The 16,478-nt window shown below is 41.9% G+C and overlaps 1 protein-coding gene across 2 annotated transcripts; it reads left to right on the top strand.

The window, feature by feature from the left end:
- The first annotated feature begins 934 nt into the window (after positions 1-934).
- On the top strand, positions 935-16,259 carry LOC103654691 (peroxisomal fatty acid beta-oxidation multifunctional protein). 2 transcript variants are annotated; one of them, XM_020552871.2, is made up of 18 exons: positions 935-1,202; positions 1,324-1,395; positions 9,517-9,579; positions 9,687-9,743; positions 9,839-9,906; positions 9,999-10,080; positions 10,186-10,241; positions 11,072-11,374; positions 11,785-11,871; positions 12,139-12,313; positions 12,443-12,564; positions 12,719-12,882; positions 13,081-13,335; positions 14,186-14,307; positions 14,463-14,584; positions 14,696-14,844; positions 15,540-15,678; positions 15,906-16,259. In XM_020552871.2, exons 1-18 carry the CDS (start codon positions 1,103-1,105, stop codon positions 15,951-15,953), a joined length of 2,184 nt encoding a protein of 727 aa, XP_020408460.1. In that variant the 5' UTR covers positions 935-1,102; the 3' UTR covers positions 15,954-16,259. The 2 variants fall into 2 exon arrangements, with proteins under 2 accessions (XP_020408460.1, XP_020408461.1); XM_020552872.2 differs by lacking the exons at positions 935-1,202; positions 1,324-1,395 and adding an exon at positions 6,127-9,429 and having other exon boundaries at positions 15,906-16,237.
- The last annotated feature ends 219 nt before the right edge of the window (positions 16,260-16,478 follow it).

Genomic DNA, 16,478 nt, shown 5'->3' with positions numbered 1-16,478 from the left:
TACAATTAGTTAAGATCCTAAAATAATTTTAATTTAAAAATAAATAGAAATAAAGTTTAATTCTAACTAGATCATATCCTTAATTTTTATAGTTTAAATTTAGAGCCTATTGTCAGCTATACCTATGATGCAGAGATGGGGAGAGGGAGTCTAGTGGAGAATGGGCTTAACACTCCAGAGCCCTTGCCTCTACTCATGTCTATCTATACCTTCATACTATACTACAGACAAAATCATATTAGCTATTGTATTTAAATAATAATTAACCAACTAATAGTAAAGTACGAACATGCTTGATCAGCTAAAGCTGTAGATTTGCTATTTCGTTAACAGCTATCTATACATTTGGTTAATAAATGAGCTATTTAAATCAGGACTAATTTTAACTTTTTTAGCTGGCTAATAATTAACTTTTGAACGGCTATTAGTGACTCTACAAATCTAAAACAAAACTAAGGATTTCACAGTTTTATTTCACGTGAAAAATGTAGAGTAGAAATAAGAAAAAAAAATCTCGTACGTACTTTCAAACAGGACCTTTGACGTTTGTATAATCAAAGCCCTATCAGTATTCAGTAGGGATGCAAATGAATGAGACATCAAGAGATATTATTAATACTAGTACTATTTTTTTATATTTCTGTTTGACTTCGGATTCGAATATGAACAATATCAATATCAAATAGAATGTAATAAATATTATATATATATGATTTGAGTTCGAATATGATTCAATATCAAATCTTAAAAACCCGAATTTAGATACACCTAGACTCTGCACATATTCCGATATTCGGAGGATGGAAAACACCCCTCGGGCAGTCTGGGCTGGCGGTCCCGTGGCGGTGGGCCCACGCCACACGCAGACGAGTCGACCCACCTCACCGGCTCCGGCTCATATATCGGCCGCTCCCCTTGAGAGCCAGCTCATCAGCCGAGTGGTTGTGCCGTGGAAGCTTTCGTTTACCGTTCCCATCCCCCGTCGTCTCTCCTCTCCTTCCCACTCTCCCACCCGTCCTCCATTGCTCCCTTCCTCTCTCTCGCGGAGTCGCTGCGATCTAGCCACCGAGCACGAGCGTCCTACTCGCCGCGGACCTTGCTCATGGCCGCGGGGTCGATCCGGGTCACCATGGAGGTGGGCGCCGACGGCGTCGCGCTCATCACCATCGCCAACCCGCCCGTCAACGCGCTCCACCCCATCAGTAAGCAACGGGCCGACGCCTCCCTTCTTCCTCGGTGTTCAATTCTGTCGTGATTTTCCTTTCGGTGGAGTTTCGTCCTGCGGTCTAATCCCGGCGTCGTGCTCCCCAACATCGCCTGCAGTCATCGCGGGGCTCAAGGACAAGTACGCGGAGGCCTTGCGCCGTGACGACGTTAAGGCAATCGTGCTCACTGGTCAGATCTCTCCTCCCTCCTCTTCATTATTTAATTTGTCCTTCTATCATTTGATAATATATATCTCGCTGAATTTTGGGAGTGGGGATCGTGTCTCTGCTTTCTGTAGGATTTATTTTTTATATATTTCGCCGTCGTAATGAGATATATCGGTAATATTATTACTTGTACCAGCCATTTAAATGTTTGGTGCTATTCACGTTTGATATCGATAGTTGTGGAAACTGGAAACATCGCTTTCCTAGTTTTGTACTACTGCTCCACCCCCAGTCCACCTTGCCAGTTGCGCTGGCCTCTGGAGAAAGTATTTTGCTTAGGCAGAGATAGAACTCAAGTGGTCGAAGCAAGAAAACAGGGCCGTTGACCCAAGAAACTGGTTTATGAAAATTAAGTTGCCTCCAAACATACCAGTTTATGCCTCAATTTATAGAAATTGGATTACCAATTTCTTAAAAACCAAGAGGTTGGTCTCTCCTAGCTAAAAGATAAAACCAGTTTCTTAAAAACTGGGTTGCTTCCAGACAGGACCTAAACCGAAAGTATCCTGATGCCTTTTCAAGTTATTCAACATAACACACAATTTTAACTCTTTTTTCTTGTTTAATTGGTAACTGATGTGGATGTGCTGCCAAATGCCCAAATCCGTAGTTCCGTACACTGCACCAGTATACAAAAGAGTCCTTTTTTTTGAAACGAGATTTTACTCTGCTTTTAAGAAAGCATATAACAATGTTCAAACACATACTGGGGATACCAGTTTACAATCATCAGACAACCAACCACCAGAACTAAAGGAACCTATAGACTAGCATAGCCAAGATGCAATCAGTGAACCGATCAGCTAGAAGTAATATAGACAGCACACAGGAGCCATGAACTCCACCAAAAAGAAAAAGAAAAACCTCCAGAATTTTCCTCCCAGCAAAGGTGAACCACCAGCTAAGAGTAAAACACTCTGAAACACTCCAGAAAGTGTAGAGAAATCTCTAACAAAGATTTTCTAATACTTCAAATCACTACTATGTCGCTTCCCCCTCCATCAACACTTTTGAAGCTGAAGATCCAAGACTGCACCTCCTCTACCTTCTTCTCTAACATGCTTTGGTCATCTTCAGATAGCAACACCTTCCATTTCTGCAAAAACGAAACAGCATCACGGAGGATCACAAAAGGGCTGCAGGGGAACTCTCTCTCGAACACCATTTTATTTCTATTACGCCATAAGGCCCAAACCATGCCTGCAAGCAGAAATAAACGAAAAAGAGAAGTCCACTTAGGTTTCACTTCACTCCTGCAACAGAACATCTCTTCCACTGAGCTGGGAATATTGTTCCTTCCAAATACCTGCCTCAAACAACTCCACACAAAATATGCCAAGGAGCACTGAAAGAATATATGATCCACAGTTTCTTGCTTTTGACATAAAGCACAACGATCACTACCCTTCCAACCTTTTTTTTAAGCACCACGCCTGCCTGAATTTTCCGGTTACATAATTGCCACAAAAAAACTTTAATCCGCAAGGGCACCTTGGACTTCCAAATATTTTTATATATATCTTTTCTAATCCCTCCATCAGTCATAAACCTATACATAGACTGAGTAGTGAAAGTTTTAGATTTGTCCAGTACCCATACCACCTCATCTCTCCCATGAGTGAGCTCCTGATCGACAAGCTTAGTAACAAGTTCATCCCAAACCTGAAAATCAGCAATCGTCAGGGGGCGCTTGAGGTCGATATGCCACTCCCCTTCCTCATAATAATCTACAACTCTGGCATTTTTGTCCATGCATATGTCAAAGAATCTGGGATATACTAATTTTAGGGGCACATCCCCCCACCAGGTATCTTTCCAAAAGAGGGTACCTTCCCCGTCCCTAACTTTATTAATAGCACCCCATTTGAATAGGTGTTTAACCTTGTGCAACCCTTTCCAAAATTGAGACGCATCTCTATCCGATGACAGGAAAAAATTTCCTTTGGTCATGTATTTTCCTTTGATAAGTTTGAACCAAGTATCATTAGACCCCTGAACAATTTTCCATATCCATTTTACCAGCAAACATTCATTCATCAATCTGCTATCAAGGATGCCAAGACCACCTTGGTCTTTTGGCCTAGTTACCATCTCCCATTTGGCCATGTGATAGCATTTTTTCTTTTCAGCTCCTTGCCAAAAGAAGTTAGATCTAATAGAATTCATTTTATAATGAAACTCTTTAGGGAGAAGATAAAAACCCATGCAATACATAGGTAGACTACTGAGACAGGAGTTAGTTAGAATTAATCTCCCACCAGAAGAGAGGTGCTTGCCCTTCCATGGGTCTAGCCTTTTCCTCATTTTCTCCAAAATAGGCTCCGAGATTACTGAGTTAATGTTATGATCAGAGATAGATATACCTAGATATTTCATCGGCAAGGATCCCAGGGAACAGTTAAGCATATTGGCCATCTCTTTTTCCTCCTGGTCATCAGCTCCAAACACAAAGACCTCGCTTTTATGGAAATTTATTTTCAGCCCTGATAACCATTCAAAGCAATACAAAATTAATTTCAGATTTAAAATTGTTTTTTTTGACCCATCAATCATAATCACTGTGTCATCTGTGTATTGTATATGTGAAATACCTCCTGGTAGAACATCGTTCAAAACTCCAGAGATGTGCCCTTTGGCAATCCCTACATCCAACAGCACACTAAGAGCATCAGCCACCAAATTGAAAAGTAAAGGGGAGAGAGGGTCGCCCTGCCTAAGACCCCTAAAAGTCTTAAAATATTTACTCCTCTCACCATTAATGTTCACACACACTTTCCCATTCTCCATTGTTCTCATAACCATATTGGTCCATCTGTCCGGGAACTTCTTCAATTTTAAGACCTCAGCTAAAAAATTCCATCTAACCTTATCATAGGCTTTCTCAAAATCAATCTTCAGAATCAGACCTCTCTGTTTTTTTAATTTCAAATCATGAATTACCTCATGAAGTATCACTACTCCTTCAAGAATGTTTCTGTTTTTTATGAAGCCTGTTTGATTGCCCCCAACAGCCACCTTGGCTACCTGGGCAAGCCTACTAGAAAGGACTTTGGTGAAAATTTTGAAATCAACGTTAAGAAGACAAATTGGACGATATTGCTTAATCGAGGTGGCATCTTTAATTTTTGGAGCCAAGGAGATGACCCCATAATTCAGCCTCTGAATATCTAAATTTCCTCCATGGAAATCTCTAAACATTTTCATAAGATCTCCTTTGATTATATGCCAAAAGTTTTTGAAGAAGGCCACTCCAAACCCATTTGGACCCGGGGCAGAGTCAACATGCATAAGGTCAATCACCTGTTTTATCTCCTCTTCATCAAAAGGCTTAATCAGGTGAATGGCCTCCTCAATTGATAATTCACTTCTACCTTCCCAGAAATTCTCGCGTAACTTCATCGCACAAGGAGTAGATGGTCCAAAAAGCTGTTTATAAAAATCAACCACGTGATTGCTAATATCTTTCTGGTCCACCAAGGTACAAGAATCTGCCACCAACTGTAGAATATTATTTTTCCTCCTCCTACCGTTAGCAAACAGGTGGAAAAAACTAGAATTAGAGTCACCTTTGAGAATCCAGTTTTTTCCGGCCCGTTGTTGCCAATACACTTCTTCCATATGATACACATGCTCTAATTCTTTCTCAACTCTATATCTTTCGTTCCAATTTTGGGGAAGATTGTCCTTCATAACCAAACCATCATCCAAGCTTTTTAGTTTTAATAACAGATCTTGTTTAATCTTATTTTGATCACCTCTTTTTTGTCTGTTCCACCCTCTTAAGAATCTTCTGATAGAAACCAGGCTCCCATGCCACCCATCCATCGAGTAGGAACCTTCAGGCCTACGATCCTTAAGATCAGTCCATTTTTGCGAAATCAAAGCCCTGAAGTCTTGTTGGAGAAGCCAGTTATTCTCAAAGAAAAAATAATGAGATTTATTAGGATTATTCTCACCAGAGTCAAGCACAATAGGACAATGATCAGACCCCACTCTAGTTAATCCTTTAGAAAAGCAAAGAGGGAATCTCTCCTCCCACTCAGTAGAAACAAGGAACCTGTCCAACTTAACTAGCACCGGATTAACTTGATTATTAGTCCAAGTATACTGAGGGCCCCCCTGGCAATTTCTCGAAGCTTGTAGAGATTAATAAATTCATTGAACATGTTCATGAGGCTCTGATCGATATTATGGGAATTCTTCTCTTGCCTATTCCTTATTAAATTAAAATCACCCCCAACACCACAGGAAGGGTCTCCCTTTCGCATATCTCCGACAGCTCTTGTAGAAAACTAGCAGACTGGTGGTGCTGAGCAGGCCCGTAAACACACAACACCACCCAACGGTAATTGCTGAATTTGTTTCTGACCGTAGCCTTAATAGCAAAATTGAAGTTTTCCCAATTTTCCACCTCGAGAGAGTCTTCCTTGACCCCTAGTAAAATACCACCAGAATGACCTCTCGCGGGAATCCAATTCCATTGGAAACAACAATTAGAGGAGATCCAGTTAAGCTCTCTAACCGAAAATTCTTGCTTAATGGTTTCTTGGATCCCAATTATGTCCACTTTTTCTTGAGTCAGAAATTCCCTAAGTTGATTGATTCTCCCTAACTGACCCATTCCCCTAATATTCCAACTAAGAAATTTCATTTATCCTTTTTTAGACTGTTTCCCAGGTCTCCCTTTCTTTTTATTTTTCTCGGGTTCAGCCCCCCCTGGGCCTTCCTGGGAAATTAAAGGAGCCTCCAATCTCTCTTTATTTGTTATAGCCTCCATGGCTAATTCTTGCAGGTCCTCTTCAGTTTGAGGGGCATTTTTACTGTTAATTTTATCCACATACTTGTTATAGTTAGCTTCAGCTATAGTGGCTCTAACCCGCTCTTCAGCTTTGAACAAATCTATTTGATTGTCATAATTTTCTAGAACAATGCCTATATCTTTCATAACAGTAGACAGGTTTTCATTAGATTCATTATTCAGAATGAGAAAAGGATTTGGACGTGAAGTACCTTGTAGCTGATTTTTCTCACGAGCTCTTTTGGTGGCTTTCTCAAGTATGGGAATTCCATCTCTGGCAATTCTCGAGCTGGCTCTTGTAGCTATCACTGGAAAGTTCCTTCTACTTTTTTTCTTCCCTTTCTTGCTTAGTGCCTTCTCCCATTCATGTTCACCATCTTCTTCTGTGTGATAAAGCTCAACTTGCTCCATTATGTTCCCATGCCAATCTTCCTCATTGTCCTCTATTGGAAAGTCATCGAGCATGAGCTTCAAATCCTGATCCTTTTTCTCCTGGTTAGCAAGCTGAAGGTTAATTCTTCCCCCAAAATGATTCATACCATCCAGCCCAATACTGTTTCTGTTGACCCGACTGTTTGTAAGTGTATTAATCTCTTTGTTTGAGCAGAAAGTCTGATCATCCACTCTCTGTTTCATCATTTCAATCTGAGATTTCTCAGGAGCCACCTTGGCCCGATCATCCACCGAACCTTCATTATCCAGCACATCCGAAAGTTGACTATCAGAGATGATTTTTTGTTCTATTTCCTTATTAAGCATCAAGACTTCAGATGAGTTCACCGTATCAGTGTGGTCTTCAACTTTTTTTAGATCGGATGAAAAGAATCCTTTTGTGGGATGAAACGCCGCAATGGGTATCTCATCATAAATCTCTTGCAGTGTCCCCTCCACCCCAGCATCTTCCTCCATATCCTCCTGAGATTCTCCAAAACTAGAATCTTGATTTTTCTCTAACTCCTTCCCTTTCCTCTCAAATTTCCCCCCTTTTTCTCATCATTCCTCCCAGGTCTGTTCCTGTCTTTATCTTGATCTTTATCATCTTGTTTTCTAGATCCACTCGTCCCTGACAAGTAAGGAGATCGAGTGCGAACTCCCTCAGCCACAACCTTCAGTTCATATCCCACTTTGTTGAAGAAGACTTCAATGAAACCTTTAATTCGAGAGGGGTCCCGACAATCCACTTTGACTCTAGCTGGTCCCTCCTTGATAATACTTAGCTCATCGACCACCACTGGCTTACCCACTAGGCTTGCTACTTCTCTTATAATCCCCTCCTCGCGCGCAATGTCCGGCAGGTTGTAAATTTTGATCCAAACACACTGAAGCACCGATGAAGCCATCAGATCTGAGTTGGCTTTGGTAACTTGAACTCTGTAACTGTATAAAGGCAACTCAAGACTGCTCAGTTTAGCATATGATTCCAGCGAGCTTTTGTCCGGAAAGGAGGCACTAAAATCATGTTTGTCCATCCTCCTAACCCTGAAATCCCAGTTAGCTTACACCAGATTTTAAGCTCTCTGTCCAATTTCTCTTCTGTGGGTTCCCCCTCAAGAATGTGAATAACAGCATTCAACATATTCACCTGCACTTTTTTCTCAGGAATATCAAAACCAAAGAAGCCCTGCTCCGGAATTCCAAATCCAAACAACCTAAGTTTCTTGTTATTTTGGCATTCCGCCGCCATATGCCCAGACTCTTTACATTTGTAGCATAGAGGGTCATTCGGGCAGTCAGCTTGATGGTGTCCAGATTGAGAGCAACGGAAGCATCTAATCTCCTTGACCAGACCTTCCTGGATTTTAGAATCCCTGCCCTGCTGCATGCAAACTCCAAAACCAGAAGGTCTTCCCCTCTCTGAACATGGCTGAGAGCCTTGTTCCCTATCACGATTTTCTTGGTTTTTGCTTCCCCTACCCCCTGTCTCATTCCTATCAACAGAGCGAAAACCCCCAAAGCCACCCCTAGCTGGCACAAAATTCCCACGCCCTCTCCAGAAACCACCCCTCCGAGGAATTTTGTTACCTGTAAAGCTTCCTTGACGATGATGCCCCACATCTTGCTGATCCTGCTCAGTGTGTTCCCCTGGGGCCCTCTGGAGCTTGGATCGTAGGTCTTCCTCCCTGCTGAACTCCGAATCCAGTAAGTCATCCTCTTCCATCCAATCCTTTGGGGGTCGCTTCCAGCTATTTCCCCCCGATTCTCTTCTCCACGCCATCCTTCCCTCCTTAACCACCTGAGAAAAGGATCGCACAAATGGCGTCGGTGGCTCAACTCTCTTGATACGTCTAGCCCTTTGCCCTAGCCGGCGAACCTCTTCTGGTCTTGCCTGGTATCCTTTACCTGAGAGAATGTTGGACCTGGGCACCCATAACCATTTCGGGTTAATGGGCCTCCAGGAATGTCTGAACACCTGGGCCAGGGAGAGGCCCAAACAACCTTGCTTCTCCTTCCCAACTTCCAAACGACCATCCCTGGTGGTAGAACCGACTTCCATCTTGGAAATCGCAAGGCCATGTTGAGCATCCTTGCATGAATGGCCTATATCAGTTTTTGGCTTTGCCATCATTCTCACCCTTGAGAATGTGAAATCCAAATCGTCATCAACCTTGTCATCTTCAGGCCCAAACTCCATCTCCCAACCCCTAACGGCAGCCACCGCGACCCAGCTCCAAGGACCCCTCAGCAGCGCCCAAGGAGACAACGTACCCCAAAACTTACCAATGGGAGGGTCCTATTGCGCAGCATGCTGAAGACCCCAGGGAGAAAAGGCAGAGCGCTACCCACCCACAGTTATGTCAGCAGCGACGCCCAATCCCCCTCGACCTCGCCGTCTTCCTTGTTCGCCCAAGCGGCTATGGCAAATGGGGGCGGAAGCCGCTGGGGGAAGCGACAACGACGAGCAGTGGGCGGCAGGAGCGAGCCCACCGAACAGCGCGGGAACGGACGGGAACGGGAGACGTCGGGGGGGGGGGAGCGGTAGGAGGTGGGGCAGAGCGCAGACGGGGAGAAGCACGGGTGAGAGTCTGGGAGACCGAACCTCGACGGAGCGCGGGTGCTTTCGCAACGGCGCCGGCGTCGCTGAGCTCGACGATGGCGTCGCCTTGGTTTCGCCTTCACTCGCCCAGTCGCCAAGTTAGAAACTAGGATTAGGACGGCGTGTGCTTGCGGGTATCAGTTCAGGATGCCATTGGCGAGAAGGTAATAGCTCCAGCTCTCTTTGAAAGTCGTATACAAAAGAGTCCTGTTTTTAACTCTTGCCATTGTCCTGGATTCTGAATTTCCTAGGTGCTGGAGGCAAGTTCTGTGGAGGATTTGATATCAACGTTTTCACAAAGGTTCATCAGACTGGTAATGGAGTGCCTTTCAATTGTGCTGTTGTTAGCTCTATGCTAGACTTTCCACTTACGGGGAGCTGTTTGCCTGTTCCTTTGCTTATACGTGCATCATTGGTACAGGGGATGTATCACTTATGCCGGACGTATCCGTCGAGCTTGTGTCAAACATGATGGAAGGTACTTTTTTGCTACGTCACTTGCATGTCACTATATCTTTTTACATATGCTTTTTGTTTCTATCAATATCACAATTCCTGGACCTTTTTTTGCAGAGGGAAAAAAACCTTCTGTTGCAGCCATTCAAGGTCTTGCATTGGGTGGTGGCCTAGAGTTGACTATGGTATGCCATTTCTGCCAGATGTTGTCAGCTGCTTGTTAAGCTTGCAGCTGAACCTAGTCTAAATCCATTGCATCCATAAATGACATGTTCAGGGTTGTCATGCTCGGATATCTACTCCTGAAGCTCAACTTGGATTGCCAGAGCTAACCCTTGGCATCATCCCTGGATTTGGAGGTATGGATATATCTGTTCCTGAACAGAGAACTATTTCTACAGTTACCTTGCTTTGTATTGTATTATATCATGTATTGGATCTAACTGTGTTCACTAATTATCTAGGTACCCAGCGTTTGCCGAGGCTTGTAGGTCTACCCAAAGCAATTGAAATGATGCTGGTGAGTAATTTAGTTCGTTTGTTTCTTGCATAAGTGAATTCTTCCTTTAAATTGGTAAAAACTCATTAACTAAACTCTACAGTTTTTCCCCATGAAATCAACCTTGCTTTCAGTATATTATTTTAGGCTACAAGTAATTGTAAGCTACTCAATTTTTTGGATGATGTCTATGTGGATGGGGAAGTGGGTCCAGGAGTTGAATTAATATGATGTCCATGGTAGGAAAGGGGTGACATGATCAGTAACAGTTTAGCCAATGGCAGAACTGGGCGGATGGGAGACAGGCTTAAGGGGAAGATGTCTGAAGGGGATATTTTAGTGGGTACTTTTCCATAAGCATGTGCTTATTTCAGAACAATATATAATAGTTCACCTTCACTATTACAAACACCCTGTGATATTTCCTTGTTTCTGAACATATAATCATGTGAACTTTTGGGCCAAATGTTGATAATTTTCCATACCTGAAACTAGGCAATGTTAAATTTTCAACACTGAGTAGTGCAGCCACGTCTTGTTTGTTTAATTTTTTTGGCATATTGAATTTATATTTGACTGCTTAATCTGATATCAAGCAATGAACAAATTCAGGAAAAAGAGAGATCATAGATATGAATCTTTGCTTAAATCTTTAATGTGTTTATTTATTTCTATTATAGACTTCATCTAATTCAAGAGAACCCAATCAGTAGGCATCTAGTTACTTACTTTGTGAACTGTGGATGTAAGGACCTGTCTGGAAACAAGTTCCATTTTTAGTTAATTACTGTAATGATCTAGCATCTGATGTTTCAGTCTTCTGTATTGGACATCTGGTATGACTTTTACAGCAAAGTAAGTTCATTACGGCAAAGGAAGGGAAGGAACGTGGTTTGATTGATGCCCTTTGCTCTCCTGATGAATTGATAAAGACATCACGTCTTTGGGCTCTGGAAATTGCTAATTGCCGTAAACCTTGGATGAGGTCTCTTGGCAGAACAGATAGGCTTGGACCACTCTCTGAAGCTCGTGCTGTGTTAAATGCAGCAAGACAGCAAGCAATGAAGATCGCACCAAACATGCCACAAAACCAGGCCTGCCTGGATGTGATGGAGGAAGGCATATTATGTGGAGGCCAAGCTGGTGTTTTGAAGGTATGTCTCTGTAACTGTCCCCTTCCAATACGAAATTGAGGTGAAACTATCTACTATTTTCAACTTCTCTTAGTTATCTAGCTCGGCATCTTATTTCTCAGGAATTTCCATAGGCTATGTAAAACACGTAAGGGTTTGTTTGGATTGGAGGGGATTGAGGGGGAAATGAACTAATTTCCCCCTCAACCCTCTCAATCCCCTTCTAACCAAACAAGCCCTAAATGTATATATATGAAATAATCCTGCAATGTAGATGCTATCTTAGCGCTATTTTGGCATTTGTGCTGGGATCAATGCTCTCTGACAATAACTAGTAAACACCTCACAATAGTGGCTGGTACATTCTTGTTTCTTGCTTTTTACTATATAGCCTATTCACATGTTTACTTAACAGACACCAATAAATGCAGGAGGCCATGGTTTTCAAGGAGCTGGTGATAGCACCAACATCAAAGGCTCTTGTCCATGTTTTCTTTGCACAACGTTCCACGACAAAGGTTGTGTTCCAGTGTAGTTTACCTTTCTTTTATGATTTACCATCAAATTTCCATCCAGTCCTTGAATACATTTAAACCTTAGATGTATCACCCTTTCTTTTTAATTATTTAGAAATGATCTGATGTTTATATGCAGAATCTGTTCATTTGTATTATAGTAACATGACTGGATTTCTTCAAATAGAAAAAAACATAAAAAAATGTAGATGAAGTCAAGTTCAGTGAAGCTAAATTGCTGCAGTGACTTATGCTGCTGATTATGTATAGGTGCCAGGTGTAACTGATGTTCAACTGAAACCAAGGCCAATTAGAAAAGTTGCTGTTATTGGTGGTGGTCTGATGGGATCTGGAATTGCCACATCACTTCTTGTTAGCAACATTTCTGTTGTGCTCAAGGAAGTAAACCCTCAGTTTCTGCAAAGGGGAGAGAAAACAATAGCAGGTCAATCTCTTTATACAGCTGCTGCATTTCTTGAGAAAATGTTCTTCTCCATGTGCTTGAGCTTTAGAATTGTCTTTAAAGTTAAATTTATAAGTTACCTTACTAGTAAATCTAACTATCTTTGTAAAGGTAATCTTGAGGGCCTGGTCAAAAGAGGTTCACTAACAAAGGATAGGATGCACAAGGCCATGGCCCTTCTCAAGGGTGCTTTGGATTATTCAGATTTCAAGGATGTTGATATGGTTATTGAGGTTAGTGTTCATATGTTTTTTTAAATCTGTTGTGATTGAACTACATTTTGTGTTCATGAATCTCATGAGAACTCTATTAAGTTACATAATTCATGTGTACATGCTCATAGAATATTTGGTTGCTAGGTTGTTGTGACTCATTCCTCTCTTGTAGGCTGTTATCGAGAAGATTCCTTTGAAGCAATCAATATTTGCTGACATTGAGAAAATCTGTCCAAAACATTGCATACTTGCAACAAACACATCCACCATTGATTTGAATGTTGTTGGCAAGAAGACAAATTCTCAAGATAGAATTATAGGGGCTCACTTTTTCAGGTTTGTGAATTCTGATTACTGGATTTGTGAAATATCTTGAATACTAGCGGTGCAAAAGCTAAAAACATCTGGAGTAGAGTATGCTTATGGATTAACACATTTGTTAAAATAAAAAACCATTTACTGCATTTTTCCAGTTGAACTACGGATTTCTGACATCCACAGGTTGCTAATGCTATTATATTGTGTTATTTTCAGCCCTGCTCATATTATGCCCTTGCTTGAAATTGTTCGGACGGAGAAGACATCACCACAAGCTATCCTTGATCTCATCACCATTGGGAAGATAATAAAGAAAGTCCCTATTGTGGTCGGCAACTGCACAGGATTTGCAGTCAACCTTACATTTTTTCCTTACACACAGGGTTCTCATCTTCTAGTTAGTCTTGGTATTGATGTTTTCAGAATTGATCGAGTAATAAGCACCTTTGGCATGCCAATGGGACCTTTTCAGTAAGTGATTTGGCTCTGTTTCCTAACATTTGTTTGTAGTATTAAATGACCATTATAATTGTTCATCTTGAAAAGGAATTAAATTGTACAAAATTACGGAGGAAGTGCAATTCATACAAAGGTTAATGAAACTATCCTTATGAAGTCGTACCACATTTTTTACTAATGGCAATGTACATGCACAATGTTAGAAAATAAACTGGCATTCTGCCAACACTTGGGCAGGCTTCTGAACCATTTTAGATAGTGCTATTCTTGGACTTGAACCATTGTGAATGTATTCAGTACTAGATTATCGGTCCAAATTATCTTCCTTTTGCAGATGGGAATCAAGCATTTACCTGGACAAAGAATAAAAAACTCGGCCGGGGAGGGAAAGACCGCCCTCCCGGTATTCCATATAAGAAGAGACCGAAACAATGGCCCGGCCGAGAAAATCCCCGAACCCTGGCCCCCCATCACTAACGGGCCGGCGTCAACTGTCCACTCTGCAACGGCCCAACCGGAGGGTGGCGCACAGGACATCGCAACCTAAGAGTGGATGGGGCACAGCGAGGGGATTTTTTTAACCAAGTCTGAAAATTCGCTCCCGATAGGAATGGAACCCAGGATTTGGAGGTGCTACTCGGAAGTCCTTAACCGCTAGGCTAGAGGCCCTTTCGCTGGACAAAGAATAATGCGACATCTTTAGTTTGCTGTGTTGTGCCTTAGCTAACTCGTTAAAATGAGCAATGCAGACCTGAGGCACCGTTGATTCTTAAATGGCTATTGTTGATTGACTGTTCTAAATTTTACTTCCATGATTCTTGTGAGTTCTTAAATTTGGCATTTTTTCCTTGCTTCCCTGTAGACTCCAAGATGTGGCTGGGTATGGAGTTGCCTTGGCAGTAAAGGATATCTACGCTGATGCCTTTGGAGAAAGAAATTTGGACTCTGACCTTGTGGATTTGATGGTAAAGGATGGACGACAAGGTAAACTTCTTAACATTTGCTTGTTTCATAATTTGATCTTCTCTTATATGATGGCTAATTTGATCCTCTTATATAATGGCACAAACCAGTTAATAGATGAATGCACATTTTATATATTTCTCGAGAAGTGAAATTTCCAAATTACTGTTTTTCAGGAAAGGTGAACGGCAAAGGTTACTACATTTATGAGAAGGGTGGGAAGCCAAAGCCAGATCCTAGTGTTAAGCATGTTATCGAGGAGTACCGAAAGCACGCAAACACAATGCCTGGTGGAAAGGTACTGTTTTCTCACGCCTGTCTTGATACATGGCCTGTGCATTTTTATTAGAATTTTTATTCTATTCCTGTTGAGTAAGATCCTTATTCGACCAAATTATATTTCTTGCAGCCTGTTACTTTAACGGATCAAGATATTTTGGAGATGATTTTCTTCCCAGTTGTGAATGAGGCATGCAGGGTTATGGATGAAAATGTTGTAATTCGAGCTTCTGATCTTGATATTGCTTCTGTTCTTGGAATGGGCTTTCCTAAATACAGGTAAGAATTACTTGAAGTTTTAACTGTATTTAAATGCTTATGTAGTTACTTCTGTACAAAATGATTTTTTTTTTACTTTCTTCCACTTAACTCGCAGTTTTCCATCCCTGGCACGTTCATTTTTGCACAAGTTTGCTGAATGAATTTACAATTTTAATCCATGAATCCCAAATCTCACTAAAACCACAGGTTGTGATGATACTCCTGGAAGAACACTTAATAGATCATATAGACAAAACGCAATGGGTGTGATTTGCAATTTATGGAAATAAATTTAAATGGCATGTCTTCAAATTTAGCACCTTGCTAATGTACTCATACAACAAATGTACCTACTCTAATAATTATACAGGCTAACCTCTCATCCTATGATTGTGTTGCATATAGTATCTAACATGTGTATAGTTGTCTAATTATCGATCTGGTTCCTCATTGTTTGAAATGTCCAAGACTACTGTATGCTTGACTTGTATGTAGTTCTGCAGAGAGTTCTACTTAATATTGAACTGAATTCTATCTTTACGTCGTGCAAGTATTGGCAGCCCTTAGTGTCAATACAAGCTAAACCTCTTCTAATGCAATGATCATTGTCCTCCCATTTACCATTTGTGTATTTCTATGTTGTATTGTTTATGGATTTAAGGAGGTGTGGTGCCTATTCTGAGTATTTATTTGAACTTACAAAAAAAATGCAGGGGTGGTCTTGTCTTCTGGGCTGACACTGTTGGAGCACCTTACATACATTCTAAGCTAAGCAAGTGGGCTGAAATTTATGGCCCCTTCTTCAAACCATCATCATATTTGGAACAGCGAGCTAAGAGTGGTGTACCATTGGTAAGCTCTCATTGTCACTCAGCATCCTCATGAGTTGGGTGATGCACATAGATATTCCATTCTGATATAGATGCGAATTTACCTTTGGTCTTGTGCTAATCATCTATCATAATACAATTACCGATTCGTCTAGACTACTGCTGTTGCTGCAGAAAACAGTGTGACGCTATATGTCAAATCATGGAGCAGGCTGTTCGTCATGCTAACCGTTTTTATATTCTCCGCAGAGCGCACCAGGAGCTTCGCAGCAAGGTTCGGCGAGGTCACGCATGTGAGGTGCTGTCCAGCATTGAGCAGAATAATGCAGAATACTTGCGGGATGAGCCATTGACGGCTGCTTCGCTGATCAAAACACCTCCGTGAACACAAACATGAGGCACAGAAGAAATGATGAAAAATAAAGGGATTGTAACAGTTTTGGTGCCTTTGACTGTAACTGGCAGAGTTTCTGGGGACAGAGTGGCATGGATTAATTGCACCTGATCACTCTGTATGTCGCTGTCATGTGTGCAATGTTCAATACGTACGTAATAAAGAATGGAAATATATGCCGCAATCAGTGCGTCGTCTTCTCGAGTTAATCGCTTGCGCCAACCAAGACGGCCGCGCGTCGTGATCCAGCGAACAAGGAGTCAGGACGGCCGGGCCATGGCGGCGGGGACAATGACGCGCACACGGCGTGCCGCTCATCACCATGTCCCATCGTGCTCCCGGAGGACTCCAATGCAATCTTCGCTGGGTTATGGGAGAAGTACGGTGAGGCCATGGCCCACGACGATGTCAAGGCCTCCCCTCATTCC

The sequence above is a fragment of the Zea mays genome, chromosome 4 (assembly GCF_902167145.1).
Source record: "Zea mays cultivar B73 chromosome 4, Zm-B73-REFERENCE-NAM-5.0, whole genome shotgun sequence".
NCBI lineage: Eukaryota > Viridiplantae > Streptophyta > Magnoliopsida > Poales > Poaceae > Zea > Zea mays.
This window is presented reverse-complemented; position numbering and strand designations above follow the sequence as displayed.

Bases quoted from the DNA above. Each gene is read 5' to 3' on its own strand.
- LOC103654691 (XM_020552871.2), top strand. From the start codon at position 1,103: ATGGCCGCGGGGTCGATCCGGGTCACCATGGAGGTGGGCGCCGACGGC. The intron at 11,872-12,138 runs GTTGTGTTCCAG...GATTATGTATAG, and splicing joins CACAACGTTCCACGACAAAG to GTGCCAGGTGTAACTGATGT. The intron at 14,308-14,462 runs GTAAACTTCTTA...ACTGTTTTTCAG, and splicing joins GGTAAAGGATGGACGACAAG to GAAAGGTGAACGGCAAAGGT.